Below are 24,236 nucleotides of genomic sequence, written 5' to 3'. Positions count from 1 at the left end.
CACCAGGTTGTTATTATCAAATATAATTTGTTCTCAATTACCTGGCTAAACAAAGGTTAAATAGATATTCTGACATACACTACATTACCAAAAGTATGTGGACACTTGCTCGTCGAACATCTCATTTCAAAATCATGGCATTAATATGGAGTTGGTCCACCGTTTGCTGCTATAACAGCCTCCACTCTTCTGGGAAGGCTTTCTGCTAGATGTTGGAACATTGCTGCAGGGATTTGCTTCCATTCAGCCACAAGAGCATTAGTGAACATCAGCCAGGCACTGATATTGGGTGATTAGGCCTGGCTCGCAGTCAGTGTTCCAATTCATCACAAAGGTATTTGATGGGGTTGAGTTTAGGGCTCTGTGCAGGCCAGTCAAGTTCTTCCACACCGATCTCGACAAACTGTTTCTTTATGGACCTTGCTTTATACACGGGGGCATTGTCATGCTGAAACAGGAAAGGGCCTCCCCCAAAACTCCCCCAAACTGTTACCACAAAGTTGGAAGCACAGAATCGTCTACAATGTCAGTGTATGCTGTAGCATTAAGATATCCCTTCACTGGCCTCCCGAGTGGCGCAGTAGTCTAAGGTGCCACTAGAGATGTGCCACTAGAAATCCTGGTTTAGAATTCCTCACAATCAAATGTCATTGGCATTATCTACCAAGGGAATTCTCTTCGATTACAATCACAGCCGTATATATTCCCCCCCAAGCAGACACATCGCTGGCTCTGAACGAACTTTATTTGACTCTTTGCAAACTGGAATCCATATATCCGGAGGCTGCATTCATTGTTGCTGGGGATTTTAACAAGGCTAATCTGAAAACAAGACTCCCTAAATTTTATCAGCATATCGATTGCGCAACCAGGGCTGGAAAAACCTTGGATCATTGCTATTCCAACTTCCGCAACGCATATAAGGCCCTGCCCCGCTCTCCTTTCGGAAAAGCTGACCACGACTCCATTTTGTTGATCCCTGCCTACAGACAGAAACTAAAACAAGAAGCTCCCCCGCTGAGGTCTGTTCAACGCTAGTCCGACCAATCTGTTTCCACACTCCAAGACTGCTTCCATCATGTGGACTGGGATATGTTCCGTATTGTGTCAGACAACAACATTGACGAATACGCTGATTCGGTGAGCGAGTTCATTAGAACGTGCGTTGAAGATGTCGTTCCCATAGCAACGATTAAAACATTCCCAAACCAGAAACCGTGGATTGATGGCAGCATTTGCCTGAAACTGAAAGCACGAACCACTGCTTTTAATCAGGGCAAGGTGACTGGAAACATGACCGAATACAAACAGTGTAACTATTCCCCCCGCAAGGCAATCAAACAAGCTAAGCGTCAGTATAGAGACAAAGTAGAATCTCAATTCAACGGCTCAGACACAAGAGGTATGTGGCAGGGTCTACAGTCAATCACGGATTACAAAAAGAAAACCAGCCTCGTCACGGACCAAGATGTCTTGCTCCCAGGCAGACTAAATAACTTTTTTGCCCGCTTTGAGGACAATACAGTGCCACTGACACGGCCCGCAACTAAAACATGCGGACTCTCCTTCACTGCAGCCGACGTGAGGAAAACATTTAAACGTGTCAACCCTCGCAAGGCTGCAGGCCCAGACGGCATCCCCAGCCGCGCCCTCAGAGCATGCGCAGACCAGCTGGCTGGTGTGTTTACAGACATATTCAATCAATCCCTATCCCAGTCTGTTGTTCCCACATGCTTCAAGAGGGCCACCATTGTTCCTGTTCCCAAGAAAGCTAAGGTAACTGAGCTAAACGACTACCGCCCCGTAGCACTCACTTCCGTCATCATGAAGTGCTTTGAGAGACTAGTCAAGGACCATATCACCTCCACCCTACCTGACACCCTAGACCCACTCCAATTTGCTTACCGCCCAAATAGGTCCACAGACGATGCAATCTCAACCACACTGCACACTGCCCTAAGCCATCTGGACAAGAGGAATACCTATGTGAGAATGCTGTTCATCAACTACAGCTCGGCATTTAACACCATAGTGACCTCCAAGCTCGTCATCAAGCTCGAGACCCTGGGTCTCGACCCCGCCCTGTGCAACTGGGTACTGGACTTCCTGACTGGCCGCCCCCAGGTGGTGAGGGTAGGCAACAACATCTCCACCCCGCTGATCCTCAACACTGGGGCCCCACAAGGGTGCGTTCTGAGCCCTCTCCTGTACTCCCTGTTCACCCACGACTGCGTGGCCACGCACGCCTCCAACTCAATCATCAAGTTTGCGGACGACACAACAGTGGTAGGCTTAATTACCAACAACGATGAGACGGCCTACAGGGAGGAGGTGAGGGCCCTCGGAGTGTGGTGTCAGGAAAATAACCTCACACTCAACGTCACCAAAAATAAGGAGATGATTGTGGACTTCAGGAAACAGCAGAGGGAACAACCCCCTATCCACATCGATGGAACAGTAGTGGAGAGGGTAGTAAGTTTTAAGTTCCTCGGCGTACACATCACAGACAAACTGAATTGGTCCACCCACACATACAGCATCGTGAAGAAGGCACAGCAGCGCTTCTTCAACCTCAGGAGGCTGAAGAAATTCCGCTTGTCACCAAAAGCACTCACAAACTTCTACAGATGCACAATGGAGAGCATCCTGGCGGGCTGTATCACCGCCTGGTACGACAACTGCTCCGCCCACAACCGTAAGGCTCTCCAGAGGGAAGTGAGGTCTGCACAACGCATCACCGGGGGCAAACTACCTGCCCTCCAGGACACCTACACCACCCGATGTCACAGGAAGGCCATAAAGATCATCAAGGACAACAACCACCCGAGCCACTGCCTATTCACCCCGCTATCATCCAGAAGGCGAGGTCAGTACAGGTGCATCAAAGCTGGGACCGAGAGACTGAAAAACAGCTTCTATCTCAAGGCCATCAGACTGTTAAACAGCCACCACTAACATTGAGTGGCTTCTGCCAACACACTGACTCAACTCCAGCAACTTTAATAATGGGAATTGATGGGAAATGATGTCAAATATATCAGTAGCCACTTTAAACAATGCTACCTAATATAATGTTTACATACCCTACATTATTCATCTCATATGTATACGTATATACTGTACTCTATATCATCTACTGCATCCTTATGTAATACATGTATCACTAGCCACTTTAACTATGCCACTTTGTTTACATACTCATCTCATATGTATATACTGCACTCAATACCATCTACTGTATCTTGCCTATGCCGCTCTGTACCATCACTCATTCATATATCTTTATGTACATATTCTTTATCCCCTTACACTTGTGTCTGTAAGGTAGTAGTTTTGGAATTGTTAGCTAGATTACTTGTTGGTTATTACTGCATTGTCGGAACTAGAAGGACAAGCATTTCGCTACACTCGCATTAACATCTGCTAACCATGTGTATGTGACAAATAACATTTGATTTGATTTGATTCGAGTCCAGGCTCTGTTGCAGCCGGCCATGACCGGGAGATCCATGAGAGGCACACAATTGGTCCAGTGTCATCCTGATTAGGGAAGGTTTTGCCCAGGGATATTCTTGTCCCATATAAACATATAAATAAAAATGTAAAAAAGATTTCCCTTCACTGGAACTAAGGGCCCTAGTCCGAACCATGAAAAACAGCCCCAGACCATTATTCCTCCTCCACCAAACTTTACAGATGGCATTGAGCCAGGTAGCATTCTACTGGCATCCGCCAAACCCAGATTCGTCCGTCAGACTGCCAGAAGGTGAAGCATGATTCATCACTCCAGAGAAGGAGTTTCCACCACTCCAATGGCGGTGAGCTTTACACCACTCCAGCCGACGCTTGGCATTGCGCATGGTGATCTTAGGCTTGTGTGCGGCTGCTCGGCCATGGAAACCCATTTCATGAAGCTCCCGACGAATAGGTATTTTGCTGACGTTGCTTCCAGAGTCAGTTTGGAACTCAGTAGTGAGTGTTGCAACCGAGGACAGATGATTTGTACGTGTTTCAGCACTGAGGCAGTCCCGTTCTGTGAGCTTGTGTGGCCTACCACTTCGCGGCTGAGCCTTTGTTGCTCCTAGATGTTTCCACTTAACAATATCAGCACTTACAGTTACCACGGGACCTCTATATTTATTTTTATTGAACCTTTATTTAACTAAGTCGGTTAAGAACAAATTCTTATTTACCATGACAACCTACCAAAAGGCCAAAGGCCTCCTGCGGGGGCTGGGGATTACTAATCAAATAAAAATATAGGACGAAACACACATCACGATAGGAGAGACACCATAATGAAGTAGTTCATTATCCTGAATTATATTTTCAGAGAATACAAATAAATGTCTCTGGTGTGTGAGATGGTACAGTGATAAGGAATGAATGTGTGGATAGTTTCTTGTTACTGGCTTTGTTTTGTGTTCTCAGGTTTTATAGTTCATGTTGCTTGACCTCGTTAAGTGCTCTGTAAATACTTTCATTGGCTTTCCCTGTAACCTATAATTGATTGTAATTCCCATAAAAGCGTTACCCTGTGTGCCAGCCGGTTTCTGCTTTTGCCAACTCAACTTGTTTTAGTCTTGCCAAATGACGGAGATAGCGCCATTGAATAGATCAGCTTTAATATTGCAGATAGAGTGTGGCTTCTATCAATGTAATTATTTGCATAATTTGCAATCCCCCATATATTTGGGGGTAAATATATTTTGGGGGGATACATATACTGTAACAAGAGTGTGCAAAGCTGTCAGCAAGGCAAAGGATGGCTACTTTGAAGAATCTCAAATAAAATATATTTAGATTTGTTTAACACTTTTCTGGTTATTACAATGTAGAAAATAGTACAAATCAAGAAAAACATTGAATGAGTAGGTGTGTCCAAACCTTTAACTGGTACTGTATATGTATGTTGTTTTATCATTCTGTTTTTATTGTAGTGTTTACAGGGCCCTCTTGTAAAATAGATGTTTAATGTCAATGTGACTCCTTGTTTAAATAAAGTTTCAATCAAATCAAAAATAAATCAAATACAGTGCATTTGGAAAGTTTTCAGACCCCTTCCCTTTTCCACAATTTGTTATGTTACAGCTTTATTTTAAAATTGATTAAATCCAAAAAAGCTAAAACACGATTTTAGAAATGTTTTCAAATGTATTTTAAAAAATACATTAAGTTTTCAGACCATTTGCTATGATTGAACATGATTTGGAAATGCACACACCTGTCTATATAAGGTCCCACAGGTGACAGTGCATGTCAGACAAAACCCAAGCCATGAGGTCCGACGAATTTGAACTGCGAGACAGGATTGTGACGAGGCACAGATCTGGGGATGAGTACCAAAACATTTCTGCAGCATTGAAGGTCCCCAAAACACAGTGGCCTCCACTCCATCATTGTTAAATGGAAGAAGTTTGTAACCACCAAGACTCTTCCTAGAGTGGGCCGCCTGGCCAAACTGAGCAATCGGGGGAGAAGAGCCTTGGTCAGGAAGGTGTCCAAGAACACAATGGTCACTCTGACAGAGCTCCAGGGTTCCTCTGTGGAGATGGAAGAACATTCCAGAAAGACAACCATCTCTGCAGCACTCCACCAATCAGCCCTTTATGGTAGAGAGGCCAGACGGAAGCCACTCCTCAGTAAAAGGAACATGACAGCTTTAGGTGTCTTTTGGAGTTCACCAAAAGACACCTAAAGGACTCTCAGACCATGAGAAACAAGATTCTCTGGTCTGATGAAACCAAGATCGAACTCTTTGGCCTGAATGCCAAGCATCACATCTGGAGGAAACCTGGCACCATCCCTACGGTGAAGCATGGTGGTGGCAGCATCATGCTGTGGGGATGGTTTTCATTGGCAGGGACTGGGAGACCAGTCAGGATTGAGGGAAAGAGGAATGGAGCAAAGTACAGAGAGATCCTTGATGGAAACCTGCTCTAGAGTGCTTAAGACCTCAGACTGGGGGCAAAGTTTCACCTTCCAACAGGACAACGACCCTAAGCACACAGCCAAGACAACACAGGAGTGGTTTTGGGACAAGTCTCTGAATATCCTTGAGTTGCCCAGCCAGAGCCCGGACTTGAACCCAATCGAACATCTCTGGAAAGACCTGAAATAGCTGTTTAGTGACGCTCCCCATCCATCCTGGCAAAGCTTGAGAGGATCTGCAGAGAAGAATGGGAGAAACTCCCCAAATACAGGTGTGCCAAGCTTGTAGCGTCATACCCAAGAAGACTCGAGGCTGTAATCAATGCCAAAGGTGCTTCAACAAAGTAGAGTCAGAATACTTTTGTAAATGTGATATTTCCAGGTTTTTTAAAACTAAATTTGCAAACATTTCTAAAATCCTGTTTTTAGTTCATCGTTATGGGGTGTGTAGATTGGTGAGGGGGAAAAAAACAATTGAATCCATTTTAGAATAAGGCTGTAACGTAACAAAATGTTGAAAAAGTCAAAGGGTCATAATACTTTCCGAATGCACTATCCATACTATATACATTTTATGGACACATTATATTTTACATTAGTTATCTATTGATGATGATTTCCCTGAGGAGGATCCCTGGTGTGCTTTAACAGTTCTGAGGGTTTAAAATGGCCACTGTCCCCTCCCACCTCCTTATTGCTGGTTAATTATAGCCTGCAAAGTGGTAACCGTAGTGACAGCCTGGGTGGCAGCCACGGCAACCAACCAACCAAGTAGCCTTTCCCATTTGACTTTCACAGCAGTGCTTCGCAATGACTGGTTACTGGAGGTCACAGTCATACAAAACCTGTAAGGAATGAAACAACGTTCTAAGTGTACTTTTCACTGACCATTGACTAGATTAGCTTGAAACTTCAAGTAAAAGCTACAATTGTATTTCTTCTAGGGTCCTCGATTCTTCAGGGACTTTTGGTAATGTGAAATGTAAATGTAGTGGACAGTAAACAAGGAGACCAGAGATTTAGACCATGAACAGAATCATACATATACTGGACTGTATTTGCTCATGAGGCTGATAAACCAGCCAATCGGATCCTGACAAAGACTCAGTTATTTGGTCAAAACATAATCTATTGTATAGAAAAATACCATTGGGGATATCTAGCAGTGTGAATGTGGATATATTTAGTTTTTGTCTCTGTGGTTCCTCCTAGCTGGCAGTGCCCCACAGTGAGGACTGGGCACGTTTCGCCTGTACCCTGATGGAGATCAAGGCCAACCGGGCCGACGGCGAGGAGGAAGGGCCTGTGGAACTGACGCCATAGAATTGAACAAATCACTGCAGAATCCAATGGGATCACGGAGCATCGCCAGGCACACTGGGTGGGTCACTAGGCGATCCAGCCCATCAGAAGGCTTTGTTCTCACACCTTTATGACATGATTTCACACACCTGTCAAAGCAGCAGCATGTGTTTCTAGACCCCGCCCCCTCTCTGTGACAGCTACGGGTCGTGTTCTCCTGTTCAGCCCTTGCTGACACGTGCCAGATCTTACAACACTTGGATAGGCATTTTACCTATCAGCTAACCACATCATATGTTATAGTAATCTGGTGCCCGACTGCACAGTCGATGAAGTGGCAAGCAACCACTGGTTGATGCATGCAACGTCTGAGCAGGGGAACACAACCACTATTCCAGCAGTGTGTTCAGGCTACAACATGCTTTCTCTCTACTGTATTAACATCACTGTTTTTGTGTTCATTTATGTTAATATATGTTAGTCGTATAAGCACCTCGGGCCTCTTTGTAATTTACTATATTAATTATTTATTGATTCACTTACTGTATGTGGTCAGCTGTCTTACAGTGCTCAGAACCTAAGTGAATCCCATATCCAATCATAGGTCTTACTACAGCTGTGAAACTAGCAGTGAGAACAGGGCCTATAGGTCTCTATGCTGTCACATTACAGAAGTCTCATGTTCACAGTGCTTTTGTTGTGTTTTTCTCAGTATCCAACCCCCTGCATGCAACACATTAGCTTCTTACAGCTTCATAGATATGTTCTAATATGTTGTGGATGTCTGTAATTGCTTTATGTCAATGTTATAGGGCTCTAATGTGAGGATTATTGCACTGTCCATGGCTACAGGCCTAAGAAACGAATTCTAGTTTAGCACTTTGTTTGAGTGTGTGCCCGCTGTTTATCATGATATATCTGCCAATAAATCATGGCTGAAGAACTGTTAACTTGTTGTTGATGTTGAACTACATAGTGTCACAAGTTGGACGTTTGTCTGTTATGATTCTCTCTTACCAGGTGTCAAGCTTTTCTCTGAATTGTCGCACCACAACATACCCCCTTGTAAAAGAAGGCACACACACTTTGTTTACTAACGTTAGACGTTTCTCTTTCATTTTATTAGTACATATACACTGAGTGTACAAAACATTGACAGACTGACCAGGTGAATCCAAATTAAAGTTACTGAATGATCCCTTATTGATGTCAGCTGTTAAATCCACTTCAATCGGTGTAGATGAAGGGGAGGAGACAAGTTAAAGCAGGACTTTTAAGCATTGAGACAATTAAGACATTAATTATGTATGTGTGCCATTCAATGGGCAAGACAACAGATTTAAATGCCTTTGAACGGGGTATGGTAGTAGATGCCAGGCGCACCGGTTTCAACTTGACAGAACTGTGGGAAGCATTGGCGTCAACATGGGCCAGCATCCCTGTCGAACGCTTTCAACAACTTGTAGAGTCCATGCCCTGACGAATTGAGGCTGTTCTGGGGGCAAAAGGGGGTGCAACTCAATATTAGGACGCTGTTCCTAATGTTTAGTACACTCAGTGTATCTCAATATTGCTGCCATACATACAGTACGGCACAATTATTACACACCATATAATCCTCCTCTCCTGTACAAGTTTAAATACGGGCGTCTTGCATGACAACGAGCAGCTAGTCTAGTGTAGTGTAGTGTACTATAGAGTAATGTAGTGTAGCGTAGTATAGCTAGTCATCTTTCTGCTCTCTCCCTCTGCTCTGCTGTGCCCTGACTCTTTAAATAGACATTAATTCAACACATAACACAGTTTGAGCTGACAGACAACTCAACTTAGGATAACAGGCAGTACAGTACCGTAGTAGTAGTAATACTGGGTGCAAATGGTGGTAACACTGAACAGTATGTATTACATTCAAGTGTTTGGTCAATATTTTTCATGATCAAGATTATTAATGTTTTTGCTTCACAGTATCCAAAAAGCAACTTGGCAAACCGTATCAATATGAAAATATCTCTCTCTGTTCGTTCTCATATGTACAGTAGAATCATTGTTCAGATGTGCGTGCTTGTGTTACATTCCCCATCGATAACATCACATTTAACATGGAAATAAAAACATGTCCATTTGACGGATATAACCTCAACAGAATAAGCTCTAATCAGACAAACTCTCTGGTGAAAGACAGTGAAATCACCATTATATGGTTAGGCCGGGATTCAAACAAAGGCTTTTTTGTCGACAAGCTCATTGCACTGTCAACCCGGACATTGACATTCATGGTAAAGGCTATGCATGTCGGCTCAAGCATAAATGACCTAAAAAATCAAGTGCAATGTGCTTGTTGACAATGCATCTTTGAATGAGTCCCGGCTTTAGTGATGATGTAATAAGAGGAAGCAGTCCAGGTCTAATTCAAGTCCTGGCCAGACCCTCTACAACTCTGTTAAAAGACCAACCAGAACGACACTACTCCAGACAGACAATGTCAGTACTGTAGCTTTCACTTAGGGCTATATCTAATCAGTATCACGGAAATTCAGCGTTACAGCGTGATTTCAATTTAATGGCAACGCCTCAGCGTCAGCGGAGACAGCATTCCCGGTAAATGCTGCATTCCCGGTAAATGCTGCAGACGTCGGCTCAATAGGAAATTATTTTTACATTTCTAGCTTCAGCGACACAGATTGAATAGAGCCCTTGATCTCCACAATAAGACTGACTCAAAAAGTCATCTTTACAGGTATATGAGACTAAAACAGAAGCTAAACCAACCTGATGTGATTTTAGAGCATGACGTATAACGGTTATTTCAAGAATTTCTTAATATTTATTTTTTTGTCTCATATCAACTAAAACATCGATACATATTTTCCTTTAAAGCCTAAAGAGGCACATCATACTAGTCAGAATGTGCCTCTCTTTCGGGTGGAAAATTCCAAGTGCTCAACGGGGCGGGGTTGGGAGGGAGAGGGCGTAACGATTGCGTGTGTGCTCTATTCTGCCCCCTACGTGTGGGCAGAGGAAGTTAAATTCAAGGGGCGTCCTCCTTGGACGGGGGGATTACATGTACGTTGTATCTTGGGAGGTGGAGTCCAAATTTGCTTTCGATGCCAGCGAACGTAGCCATGGCCAACCTGAAGCCGCCGATGTGGTCGGGACTGGGCGCCGGCATGTTGATCCGAGACTTGGGAGTCGGCTCCGAGCCAGATGGTTTTCTGTGGTGTGGAGAGAGAGGGAGGCGGGAGAAGAGAGGAGGGAGGGGAGAGAGGGTAAGGGAGGATGCAGGGAGGTGGAGAGAGGGAGGGGGAGGAGGAGCAAGGAGGAGAGAGAGGGAGTAGGAGGGAGGGGAGAGGGGAGAAAGGACAAGAGGGGGAGAGGGAGGAGGAGGGATTGGGGAGAGAGAGGGGGACGAGGAAGGGAAAGACAGAGAGGGAAGGAGAAACCAGGGAGGAGAGAAAGAGAGAAACCAAAAGTGGAGGGGAAAAGAGATCGCGCGAGAGAGAGGGAAGAGTTAACAGAGTTTTTATATTAAACATTGTCCACCACAAAAAAATAAACATCTTAATCGAATATTAAGAATGGGCGAGAGAGCTATTTATTATTTTATTTTTTAGAGTGCTATTTTTCCTCAGAGCACTGAAACCAGAAATAAATGAATATCCCACAATGGTTTCATATACGACTTTCTGTGATATCTTTCCAATACAGACAAAAAGGAACACATTTCACACCCACACCACACCATCGAGCAGTAGAGTATTCACTGAATATTTTTCTGAACATTTCTGAAAATGGGCCAAAGTCTGTGAAGACGACACATTATGCATATTATATTATTATTATATTATTATGCATGTTATTTCAGAATAATTAGGACAGTTCGTTGGCTAACTCATTGGTCCTGATTTGTGAAAGAACCCAAAAGTATTTGACAAAATTCTGTCAATACAATTACATGTAGAGTATAATAAGGAATGGAATGTATTTGGTGACGCTTATCCTAAAACTCTCCCCCTTGCCCTCCTGTCTCTGTCTCTTATTGGTCAATGGAACATTAGAGTGCATTCTAAAGAGTGACCAGTTTGTGCCGCCAGGGAACATGAGCTCAATTTTACCCCGAAAAGCTGGAATGAGAAAGAGCACAAGTGCTTCTCTCTGTCCTACATCACAGCTCTGTATCTCTGTAGTTTAGGACTGTCCTACATCACAGCTCTGTATCTCTGTAGTTTAGGACTGTCCTACATCACAGCTCTGTATCTCTGTAGTTTAGGACTGTCCTACATCACAGCTCTGTATCTCTGTAGTTTAGGACGGTCCTACATCACAGCTCTGTATCTCTGTAGTTTATGACTGTCCTATATCACAGCTCTGTATCTCTGTAGTTTATGACTGTCCTATATCACAGCTCTGTATCTCTGTAGTTTAGGACTGTCCTACATCACAGCTCTGTATCTCTGTAGTTTAGGACTGTCCTACATCACAGCTCTGTATCTCTGTGGTTTAGGACTGTCCTACATCACAGCTCTGTATCTCTGTAGTTTAGGACTGTCCTACATCACAGCGCTGTATCTCTGTAGTTTAAGACTGTCCTACATCACAGCTCTGTATCTCTGTAGTTTAGGACTGTCCTACATCACAGCTCTGTATCTCTGTAGTTTAGGACGGTCCTACATCACAGCTCTGTATCTCTTTAGTTTAGGACTGTCCTACATCACAGCGCTGTATCTCTGCAGTTTAGGACTGTCCTACATCACAGCGCTGTATCTCTGTAGTTTAGGACTGTCCTACATCACAGCTCTGTATCTCTGTAGTTTAGGACTGTCCTACATCACAGCTCTGTATCTCTGTGGTTTAGGACTGTCCTACATCACAGCTCTGTATCTCTGTAGTTTAGTTTAGGACTGTCCTACATCACAGCTCTGTATCTCTGTAGTTTAAGACTGTCCTACATCACAGCTCTGTATCTCTGTAGTTTAGGACTGTCCTACATCACAGCTCTGTATCTCTGTAGTTTAGGACTGTCCAACATCACAGCTCTGTATCTCTGTAGTTTAGGACTGTCCTACATCACAGCGCTGTATCTCTGCAGTTTAGGACTGTCCTACATCACAGCGCTGTATCTCTGTAGTTTAGGACTGTCCTACATCACAGCTCTGTATCTCTGTAGTTTAGGACTGTCCTACATCACAGCTCTGTATCTCTGTAGTTTAGGACTGTCCTACATCACAGCTCTGTATCTCTGTAGTTTAGGACTGTCCTACATCACAGCTATGTATCTCTGTAGTTTAAGACTGTCCTACATCACAGCTCTGTATCTCTGTAGTTTAGGACTGCTCTACATCACAGCTCTGTACCTCTGTAGTTTAGGACTGCTCTACATCACAGCTCTGTATCTCTGTAGTTTAAGACTGTCCTACATCACAGCTCTGTATCTCTGTAGTTTAAGACTGTCCTACATCACAGCGCTGTATCTCTGTAGTTTAGGACCGCTCTACATCACAGCTCTGTATCTCTGTAGTTTGGGACTGCCTGACATCACAGCTCTGTATCTCTGTAGTTTAAGACTGTCCTACATCACAGCTCTGTATCTCTGTAGTTTAGGACTGCTCTACATCACAGCTCTGTATCTATGTAGTTTAGGACTGTCCTACATCACAGCGCTGTATCTCTGTAGTTTAGGACTGCTCTACATCACAGCTCTGTATCTATGTAGTTTAGGACTTTCCTACATCACAGCTCTGTATCTCTGTAGTTTAGGACGGTCCTACATCACAGCTCTGTATCTCTGTAGTTTAAGACTGTCCTACATCACAGCTCTGTATCTTTGTAGTTTAGGACTGTCCTACATCACAGCTCTGTATCTCTGTAGTTTAAGACTGTCCTACATCACAGCTCTGTATCTCTGTAGTTTAGGACTGTCCTACATCACAGCTCTGTATCTCTGTAGTTTAAGACTGTCCTACATCACAGCTCTGTATCTCTGTAGTTTAGGACTGTCCTACATCACAGCTCTGTATCTCTGTAGTTTAGGACTGTCCTACATCACAGCTCTGTATCTCTGTAGTTTAGGACTGTCCAACATCACAGCTCTGTATCTCTGTAGTTTAGGACTATCACAGCTCTGTATCTCTGCAGTTTAGGACTGTCCTACATCACAGCGCTGTATCTCTGTAGTTTAGGACTGTCCTACATCACAGCTCTGTATCTCTGTAGTTTAGGACTGTCCTACATCACAGCTCTGTATCTCTGTAGTTTAGGACTGTCCTACATCACAGCTCTGTATCTCTGTTTAGTTTAGCTCTGTACTGTCCTCCTACATCACAGCTATGTATCTCTGTAGTTTAAGACTGTCCTACATCACAGCTCTGTATCTCTGTAGTTTAGGACTGCTCTACATCACAGCTCTGTATCTATGTAGTTTAGGACTGCTCTACATCACAGCTCTGTATCTCTGTAGTTTAAGACTGTCCTACATCACAGCTCTGTATCTCTGTAGTTTAAGACTGTCCTACATCACAGCTCTGTATCTCTGTAGTTTAGGACTGCTCTACATCACAGCTCTCTATGTAGTTTAGGACTCCTACATCACAGCTATTTAGGACTGTCCTCTGTAGTTTAGGACTGCTCTACATCACAGCTCTGTATCTATGTAGTTTAGGACTTTCCTACATCACAGCTCTGTATCTCTGTAGTTTAAGACTGTCCTACATCACAGCGCTGTATATCTGTAGTTTAAGACTGTCCTACATCACAGCTCTGTATCTCTGTAGTTTTGGACTGTCCTACATCACAGCTCTGTATCTCTGTAGTTTAAGACTGTCCTACATCACAGCTCTGTATCTCTGTAGTTTAGGACTGTCCTACATCACAGCTCTGTATCTCTGTAGTTTAAGACTGTCCTACATCACAGCTCTGTATCTCTGTAGTTTAGGACTGTCCTACATCACAGCTCTGTATCTCTGTAGTTTAAGACTGTCCTACATCACAGCTCTGTATCTCTGTAGTTTAGGACTGTCCTACATCACAGCTCTGTATCTCTGTAGTTTAAGACTGTCCTACATCACAGCTCTGTATCTCTGTAGTTTAAGACTGTCCTACATCACAGCTCTGTATCTCTGTAGTTTAGGACTGTCCTACATCACAGCTCTGTATCTCTGTAGTTTAGGACTGTCCTGACATCACAGCTCTGTATCTCTGTAGTTTAAGACTGTCCTACATCACAGCTCTGTATCTCTGTAGTTTAGGACTGTCCTACATCACAGCTCTGTATCTCTGTAGTTTAGGACTGTCCTACATCACAGCTCTGTATCTCTGTAGTTTAGGACTGTCACATCACAGCTCTGTATCTCTGTAGTTTAGGACTGTCCTACATCACAGCTCTGTATCTCTGTAGTTTAAGACTGTCACAGCTCTGTATCTCTGTAGTCCTACATCACAGCTCTGTATCTCTGTAGTTTAGGACTGTCCTACATCACAGCTCTGTATCTCTGTAGTTTAAGACTGTCCTACATCACAGCTCTGTATCTCTGTAGTTTAGGACTGTCCTACATCACAGCTCTGTATCTCTGTAGTTTAGGACTGTCCTACATCACAGCTCTGTATCTCTGTAGTTTAAGACTGTCCTACATCACAGCTCTGTATCTCTGTAGTTTAGGACTGTCCTACATCACAGCTCTGTATCTCTGTAGTTTAGGACTGTCGCTCTGACATCACAGCTCTGTATCTCTGTAGTTTAAGACTGTCCTACATCACAGCTCTGTATCTCTGTAGTTTAGGACTGTCCTACATCACAGCTCTGTATCTCTGTAGTTTAGGACTGCTCTACATCACAGCTCTGTATCTCTGTAGTTTAGGACTGCTCTACATCACAGCTCTGTATCTCTGTAGTTTAGGACTGTCCTACATCACAGCTCTGTATCTCTGTAGTTTAGGACTGTCCTACATCACAACTCTGTATCTCTGTAGTTTAGGACTGTCCTACATCACAGCGCTGTATCTCTGTAGTTTAGGACTGTCCTACATCACAGCTCTGTATCTCTGTAGTTTAGCTCTGTACTGTAGTCTGTCCTACATCACAGCTCTGTATCTCTGTAGTTTAAGACTGTCCTACATCACAGCTCTGTATCTCTGTAGTTTAAGACTGTCCTACATCACAGCTCTGTATCTCTGTAGTTTAGGACTCTCACAGCTCTGTATCTCTGTAGTTTAGGACTGTCCTGACATCACAGCTCTGTATCTCTGTAGTTTAAGACTGTCCTACATCACAGCTCTGTATCTCTGTAGTTTAGGACTGTCCTACATCACAGCTCTGTATCTCTGTAGTTTAGGACTGTCCTACATCACAGCTAGTATCTCTGTAGTTTAGGACTGCTCTACATCACAGCTCTGTATCTCTGTAGTTTAGGACTTTCCTACATCACAGCTCTGTATCTCTGTAGTTTAGGACTGTCCTACATCACAGCTCTGTATCTCTGTAGTTTAAGACTGTCCTACATCACAGCTCTGTATCTTTGTAGTTTAGGACTGTCTGTATCTACATCACAGCTCTGTATCTCTGTAGTTTAGGACTCTGTAGTTTAGGACTGTCCTACATCACAGCTCTGTATCTCTGTAGTTTAAGACTGTCCTACATCACAGCTCTGTATCTCTGTAGTTTAGGACTGTCCTACATCACAGCTCTGTATCTCTGTAGTTTAGGACTGTCCTACATCACAGCTCTGTATCTCTGTAGTTTAGGACTGTCCACATCACAGCTCTGCTATCTCTGTAGTTTAGGACTGTCCTCTGTATCTCTGTAGTTTAGGACACATCACAGCTCTGTATCTCTGTAGTTTAGGACTGTCCTACATCACAGCTCTGTATCTCTGTAGTTTAGGACTGTCCTACATCACAGCTCTGTATCTCTGTAGTTTAGGACTGTCCTACATCACAGCTCTGTATCTCTGTAGTTTAGGACTGTCTACATCACAGCTCTGTATCTCTGTAGTTTAGGACTGTCCTACATCACAGCTCTGTATCTCTGTAGTTTAGGACTGTCCTACATCACAGCTCTGTATCTCTGTAGTTTAAGACTGTCCTACATCACAGCTCTGTATCTCTGTAGTTTAGGACTGCTCTACATCACAGCTCTGTATCTATGTAGTTTAGGACTGCTCTACATCACAGCTCTGTATCTCTGTAGTTTAAGACTGTCCTACAGTTTATCACAGCTCTGTATCTCTGTAGTTTAAGACTGTCCTACATCACAGCTCTGTATCTCTGTAGTTTAGGACTGCTCTACATCACAGCTCTGTATCTATGTAGTTTAGGACTGTCCTACATCACGGCGCTGTATCTCTGTAGTTTAGGACTGCTCTACATCACAGCTCTGTATCTATGTAGTTTAGGACTTTCCTACATCACAGCTCTGTATCTCTGTAGTTTAAGACTGTCCTACATCACAGCGCTGTATATCTGTAGTTTAAGACTGTCCTACATCACAGCTCTGTATCTCTGTAGTTTTGGACTGTCCTACATCACAGCTCTGTATCTCTGTAGTTTAAGACTGTCCTACATCACAGCTCTGTATCTCTGTAGTTTAGGACGGTCCTACATCACAGCTCTGTATCTCTGTAGTTTAAGACTGTCCTACATCACAGCTCTGTATCTCTGTAGTTTAGGACTGTCCTACATCACAGCTCTGTATCTCTGTAGTTTAAGACTGTCCTACATCACAGCTCTGTATCTCTGTAGTTTAGGACTGTCCTACATCACAGCTCTGTATCTCTGTAGTTTAAGACTGTCCTACATCACAGCTCTGTATCTCTGTAGTTTAAGACTGTCCTACATCACAGCGCTGTATCTCTGTAGTTTAGGACTGTCCTACATCACAGCTCTGTATCTCTGTAGTTTAGGACTGCCTGACATCACAGCTCTGTATCTCTGTAGTTTAAGACTGTCCTACATCACAGCTCTGTATCTCTGTAGTTTAGGACTGTCCTACATCACAGCTCTGTATCTCTGTAGTTTAGGACTGCTCTACATCACAGCTCTGTATCTCTGTAGTTTAGGACTGCTCTACATCACAGCTCTGTATCTCTGTAGTTTAGGACTGTCCTACATCACAGCTCTGTATCTCTGTAGTTTAGGACTGTCCTACATCACAACTCTGTATCTCTGTAGTTTAGGACTGTCCTACATCACAGCGCTGTATCTCTGTAGTTTAGGACTGTCCTACATCACAGCTCTGTATCTCTGTAGTTTAGGACTGTCCTACATCACAGCTCTGTATCTCTGTAGTTTAGGACTGTCCTACATCACAGCGCTGTATCTCTGTAGTTTAGGACTGTCCTACATCACAGCTCTGTATCTCTGTAGTTTAGGACTGTCCTACATCACAGCTCTGTATCTCTGTAGTTTAGGACTGTCCTACATCACAGCTCTGTATCTCTGTACTTTAGGACTGTCCTACATCACAGCTCTGTATCTCTGTAGTTTAGGATTGTCCTACATCACAGCTCTGTATCTCTGCAGTTTAGGACTGTCCTACATCACAGCTCTGTATCTCTGTAGTTTAAGACTGTCCTACATCACAGCTCTGTATCTCTGTAGTTTAAGACTGTCCTACATCACAGCGCTGTATCTCTGTAGTTTAGGACCGCTCTACATCACAGCTCTGTATCTCTGTAGTTTAGGACTGCCTGACATCACAGCTCTGTATCTCTGTAGTTTAAGACTGTCCTACATCACAGCTCTGTATCTCTGTAGTTTAGGACTGGCCTACATCACAGCTCCGTATCTCTGTAGTTTAGGACTACTCTACATCACAGCTCTGTATCTCTGTAGTTTAGGACTGCTCTACATCACAGCTCTGTATCTATGTAGTTTAGGACTGTCCTACATCACAGCTCTGTATCTCTGTAGTTTAAGACTGTCCTACAGCACAGCTATGTATCTCTGTAGTTTAAGACTGTCCTACATCACAGCTCTGTATCTCTGTAGTTTAGGACTGTCCTACATCACAGCTCTGTATCTCTGTAGTTTAGGACCGCCTGACATCACAGCTCTGTATCTCTGTAGTTTAAGACTGTCCTACATCACAGCTCTGTATCTCTGTAGTTTAGGACTGTCCTACATCACAGCTCTGTATCTCTGTAGTTTAGGACTGCTCTACATCACAGCTCTGTATCTCTGTAGTTTAGGACTGTCCTACATCACAGCTCTGTATCTCTGTAGTTTAAGACTGTCCTACATCACAGCTCTGTATCTCTGTAGTTTAAGACTGTCCTACATCACAGCGCTGTATCTCTGTAGTTTAGGACCGCTCTACATCACAGCTCTGTATCTCTGTAGTTTAGGACTGTCCTACATCACAGCTCTGTATCTCTGTAGTTTAGGACTGTCCTACATCACAGCGCTGTATCTCTGTAGTTTAGGACTGTCCTACATCACAGCTCTGTATCTCTGTAGTTTAGGACTGTCCTACATCACAGCTCTGTATCTCTGTAGTTTAGGACTGTCCTACATCACAGCGCTGTATCTCTGTAGTTTAGGACTGTCCTACATCACAGCTCTGTATCTCTGTAGTTTAGGACTGTCCTACATCACAGCTCTGTATCTCTGTAGTTTAGGACTGTCCTACATCACAGCTCTGTATCTCTGTACTTTAGGACTGTCCTACATCACAGCTCTGTATCGCTGTAGTTTAGGATTGTCCTACATCACAGCTCTGTATCTCTGCAGTTTAGGACTGTCCTACATCACAGCTCTGTATCTCTGTAGTTTAAGACTGTCCTACATCACAGCTCTGTATCTCTGTAGTTTAAGACTGTCCTACATCACAGCTCTGTATCTCTGTAGTTTAGGACCGCTCTACATCACAGCTCTGTATCTCTGTAGTTTAGGACTGCCTGACATCACAGCTCTGTATCTCTGTAGTTTAAGACTGTCCTACATCACAGCTCTGTATCTCTGTAGTTTAGGACTGTCCTACATCACAGCTCCGTATCTCTGTAGTTTAGGACTACTCTACATCACAGCTCTGTATCTCTGTAGTTTAGGACTGCTCTACATCACAGCTCTGTATCTATGTAGTTTAGGACTGTCCTACATCACAGCTCTGTATCTCTGTAGTTTAAGACTGTCCTACATCACAGCTCTGTATCTCTGTAGTTTAGGACTGCTCTACATCACAGCTCTGTATCTCTGTAGTTTAGGACTGTCCTACATCACAGCTCTGTATCTCTGTAGTTTAGGACTGTCCTACATCACAGCTCTGTATCTCTGTAGTTTAGGACTGTCCTACATCACAGCGCTGTATCTCTGTAGTTTAGGACTGTCCTACATCACAGCTCTGTATCTCTGTAGTTTAGGACTGTCCTACATCACAGCTCTGTATCTCTGTAGTTTAGGACTGTCCTACATCACAGCTCTGTATCTCTGTAGTTTAGGACTGTCCTACATCACAGCTCTGTATCTCTGTAGTTTAGGACTGTCCTACATCACAGCTCTGTATCTCTGTAGTTTAGGACTGTCCTACATCACAGCTCTGTATCTCTGTACTTTAGGACTGTCCTACATCACAGCTCTGTATCGCTGTAGTTTAGGATTGTCCTACATCACAGCTCTGTATCTCTGCAGTTTAGGACTGTCCTACATCACAGCTCTGTATCTCTGTAGTTTAAGACTGTCCTACATCACAGCTCTGTATCTCTGTAGTTTAAGACTGTCCTACATCACAGCACTGTATCTCTGTAGTTTAGGACCGCTCTACATCACAGCTCTGTATCTCTGTAGTTTAGGACTGCCTGACATCACAGCTCTGTATCTCTGTAGTTTAAGACTGTCCTACATCACAGCTCTGTATCTCTGTAGTTTAGGACTGTCCTACATCACAGCTCCGTATATCTGTAGTTTAGGACTACTCTACATCACAGCTCTGTATCTCTGTAGTTTAGGACTGCTCTACATCACAGCTCTGTATCTATGTAGTTTAGGACTGTCCTACATCACAGCTCTGTATCTCTGTAGTTTAAGACTGTCTACAGCACAGCTATGTATCTCTGTAGTTTAAGACTGTCCTACATCACAGCTCTGTATCTCTGTAGTTTAGGACTGTCCTACATCACAGCTCTGTATCTCTGTAGTTTAAGACTGTCCTACATCACAGCTCTGTATCTCTGTAGTTTAGGACTGTCCTACATCACAGCTCTGTATCTCTGTAGTTTAAGACTGTCCTACATCACAGCTCTGTATCTCTGTAGTTTAGGACTGTCCTACATCACAGCTCTGTATCTCTGTAGTTTAAGACTGTCCTACATCACAGCTCTGTATCTCTGTAGTTTAGGACTGTCCTACATCACAGCTCTGTATCTCTGTAGTTTAAGACTGTCCTACATCACAGCTCTGTATCTCTGTAGTTTAAGTCTGTCCTACATCACAGCGCTGTATCTCTGTAGTTTAGGACTGCTCTACATCACAGCTCTGTATCTCTGTAGTTTAGGACTGCTCTACATCACAGCTCTGTCTCTGTAGTTTAGGACTGCCTGACATCACAGCTCTGTATCTCTGTAGTTTAAGACTGTCCTACGTCACAGCTCTGTATCTCTGTAGTTTAGGACTGTCCTACATCACAGCGCTGTATCTCTGTAGTTTAGGACTGTCCTACATCACAGCTCTGTATCTCTGTAGTTTAGGACTGTCCTACATCACAGCTCTGTATCTCTGTAGTTTAGGACTGTCCTACATCACAGCTCTGTATCTCTGTAGTTTAAGACTGTCCTACATCACAGCTCTGTATCTCTGTAGTTTAGGACTGTCCTACATCACAGCTCTGTATCTCTGTAGTTTAGGACTGTCCTACATCACAGCTCTGTATCTCTGTAGTTTAGGACTGTCCTACATCACAGCTCTGTATCTCTGTAGTTTAGGACTGTCCTACATCACAGCTCTGTATCTCTGTAGTTTAGGACTGTCCTACATCACAGCTCTGTATCTCTGTAGTTTAAGACTGTTATCTGTATCTGTAGTTTAGGATTGTCCTACATCACAGCTCTGTATCTCTGCAGTTTAGGACTGTCCTACATCACAGCTCTGTATCTCTGTAGTTTAGGACTGTCCTACATCACAGCTCCTGTATCTCTGTAGTTTAGGACTATCTCTGTACATCACAGCTCTGTATCTCTGTAGTTTAGGACTGCTCTACATCACAGCTCTGTATCTCTGTAGTTTAGGACTGTCCTACATCACAGCTCTGTATCTCTGTAGTTTAAGACTGTCCTACATCACAGCTCTGTATCTCTGTAGTTTAAGACTGTCCTACATCACAGCTCTGTATCTCTGTAGTTTAGACTGTCCTACTGTCCTGTAGTTTAGGACATCACAGCTCTGTATCTCTGTAGTTTAAGACTGTCCTACATCACAGCTCTGTATCTCTGTAGTTCAGGACTGTCCTACATCACAGCTCTGTATCTCTGTAGTTTAAGACTGTCCTACATCACAGCTCTGTATCTCTGTAGTTTAAGACTGTCCTACATCACAGCGCTGTATCTCTGTAGTTTAGGACCGCTCTACATCACAGCTCTGTATCTCTGTAGTTTAGGACTGCCTGACATCACAGCTCTGTATCTCTGTAGTTTAAGACTGTCCTACATCACAGCTCTGTATCTCTGTAGTTTAGGACTGTCCTACATCACAGCTCCGTATCTCTGTAGTTTAGGACTACTCTACATCACAGCTCTGTATCTCTGTAGTTTAGGACTGCTCTACATCACAGCTCTGTATCTATGTAGTTTAGGACTGTCCTACATCACAGCTCTGTATCTCTGTAGTTTAAGACTGTCCTACATCACAGCTCTGTATCTCTGTAGTTTAAGACTGTCCTACATCACAGCTCTGTATCTCTGTAGTTTAGGACTGTCCTACATCACAGCTCTGTATCTCTGTAGTTTAAGACTGTCCTACATCACAGCTCTGTATCTCTGTAGTTTAAGACTGTCCTACATCACAGCTCTGTATCTCTGTAGTTTAGGACTGTACTACATCACAGCTCTGGAGCTCTGTAGTTTAGGACTGTCCTACATCACAGCTCTGTAGTTTAGGACTGCCGTACATCACAGCTCTGGAGCTCTGTAGTTTAGGACTGTCCTACATCACAGCTCTGTATCTCTGTAGCTTTGGACTGTCCTACATCACAGCTCTGTATCTCTGTAGCTTTGGACTGTCCTACATCACAGCTCTGTAGTTTAGGACTGCCCTACATCACAGCTCTGGAGCTCTGTAGTTTAGGACTGCCCTACATCACAGCTCTGTATCTCTGTAGTTTAGGACTGTCCTACATCACAGCTCTGTATCTCTGTAGTTTAAGACTGTCCTACATCACAGCTCTGTATCTCTGTAGTTTAGGACTGTCCTACATCACAGCTCTGTATCTCTGTAGTTTAGGACTGTCCTACATCACAGCTCTGTAGTTTAGGAAATGTCACATCAATCCCACCAAGTAATGGGCTGCGTCACAAACGGTGACCTATTCTCTTTATCGTGCACTGCTTTTGACCAGAGCCCTATAGGAATACGGTGCCATTGGGGATGCAGACCAAGTAAATGGTTGAAGCTTGTCACCTGATCTACTCTGAAATTATTTTGGTCTCATGGCATTTCTTGTTCCTCTGGAGACAAAGAAGTGCACCCACACGATGGGTAGCCAAGCTTTTCATTTAACCCTCTGCATGGTTTTAAATGGAAATCTATTCTTTGTATAACTACACATCTCTCCCTGTGTTGAAAGGTTGGCAGTAAAGTGCTGCTAGAAATGACCATGATTTTGTATCACACAGCAATAGTCAGTAGAAGCTATTATTCCCGACTGGACCATTCTGACATTTAGGTTTTTGGATTTCTCAGTCTTATTGTGTGATCCCTGAATTTCATCAGCAAGACTGAGCACTCAAGTCTAATATCCGACAAGACATCAGGACCCTTATTCATGAGGTGTCTCAGAGTAAGAGTGCTGATATAGAATCTTATTAATTGAATAATAAATAAGATTATATGGATGGGGGAGTGGATCCTAGATCAGCCCTCCTATGCTGAGACACTTTATGAATACGGGCCAGGAGTTCTGACTTACTGTCCGCCGAAGTCCACGTAGAACCACCTCTGCAGGAGTTCATAGGTCACCAGGGTGACCCCAAACTGAGGTGAGGACCGGAACACTCGGGCTACAGTGAAAAACCACAACTCTCAATACCACTATTTCACTATTACACCACTGTGCCATTTATATCACATCATCATCATCAGATATTAAAACAAATGGGGTGATACCTCCTGCTCCTTTCCAGAAGGCCCGTGGTCCCTCCTCCTTCAGAATCTTCCAGAAACAGTCAACGAGGCCACTATACGTGGTCTGGCCAGCACGGGCCGCCACTTGTAGCCTGGTCTTGATAACATCGGCTGGGGTCACCAGGGAGGCCGCGGGCATACCTAAGGAGAGAACACCTCACTCAGCACTTGTTAGCACTGTAGTGGTTCTGTGTTTGTACTGTGTTAGTACCTACATCAGTGTTAGTACTGTCTGTGAATGTAGTGGTTCTGTTATCCTGCATCAGTCTCTGTATTGTCTCTGAATGTAGTGGTTCTGTTATCCTGCATCAGTCTCCGTATTGTCTCTGAGTGTAGTGGTTCTGTTATCCTGCATCAGTCTCTGTATTGTCTCTGAGTGTAGTGGTTCTGTTATCCTGCATCAGTCTCTGTATTGTCTCTGAGTGTAGTGGTTCTGTTATCCTGCATCAGTCTCTGTATTGTCTCTGAGTGTAGTGGTTCTGTTATCCTGCATCAGTCTCCGTATTGTCTCTGAGTGTAGTGGTTCTGTTATCCTGCATCAGTCTCCGTATTGTCTCTGAGTGTAGTGGTTCTGTTATCCTGCATCAGTCTCCGTATTGTCTCTGAGTGTAGTGGTTCTGTTATCCTGCATCAGTCTCCGTATTGTCTCTGAGTGTAGTGGTTCTGTTATCCTGCATCAGTCTCCG

General features: G+C 43.7%; 2 protein-coding genes across 8 annotated transcripts in view; one reads left to right on the top strand and one right to left on the bottom strand.

The window, feature by feature from the left end:
• The window catches only part of LOC118397640 (cytoplasmic dynein 1 intermediate chain 1), a 147,883-nt gene extending 139,700 nt beyond the window's left edge, over positions 1-8,183 (top strand). For all 6 annotated transcript variants that reach the window (XM_052469951.1, XM_052469949.1, XM_052469950.1 and 3 more), the window contains one exon: positions 7,144-8,183. In XM_052469951.1, the coding sequence (XP_052325911.1) occupies positions 7,144-7,254 (111 nt within the window). In that variant the 3' untranslated portion in view covers positions 7,255-8,183. The remainder of the gene's footprint in view (positions 1-7,143) is intronic.
• A 135-nt stretch (positions 8,184-8,318) lies between these two features.
• The window catches only part of LOC118370979 (electrogenic aspartate/glutamate antiporter SLC25A13, mitochondrial-like), a 129,616-nt gene continuing 113,698 nt past the window's right edge, over positions 8,319-24,236 (bottom strand). For both annotated transcript variants that reach the window (XM_052469944.1, XM_052469945.1), the window contains 3 exons: positions 23,533-23,691; positions 23,336-23,426; positions 8,319-10,445 (listed from right to left, as the gene is read on the bottom strand). In XM_052469944.1, coding sequence (XP_052325904.1) covers positions 10,262-10,445; positions 23,336-23,426; positions 23,533-23,691 — 434 coding nt within the window. In that variant the 3' untranslated portion in view covers positions 8,319-10,261. The remainder of the gene's footprint in view (positions 10,446-23,335; positions 23,427-23,532; positions 23,692-24,236) is intronic.

This window comes from Oncorhynchus keta, chromosome 19 (assembly GCF_023373465.1).
Source record: "Oncorhynchus keta strain PuntledgeMale-10-30-2019 chromosome 19, Oket_V2, whole genome shotgun sequence".
NCBI classification, from domain to species: Eukaryota; Metazoa; Chordata; class Actinopteri; order Salmoniformes; family Salmonidae; genus Oncorhynchus; species Oncorhynchus keta.
This window is presented reverse-complemented; position numbering and strand designations above follow the sequence as displayed.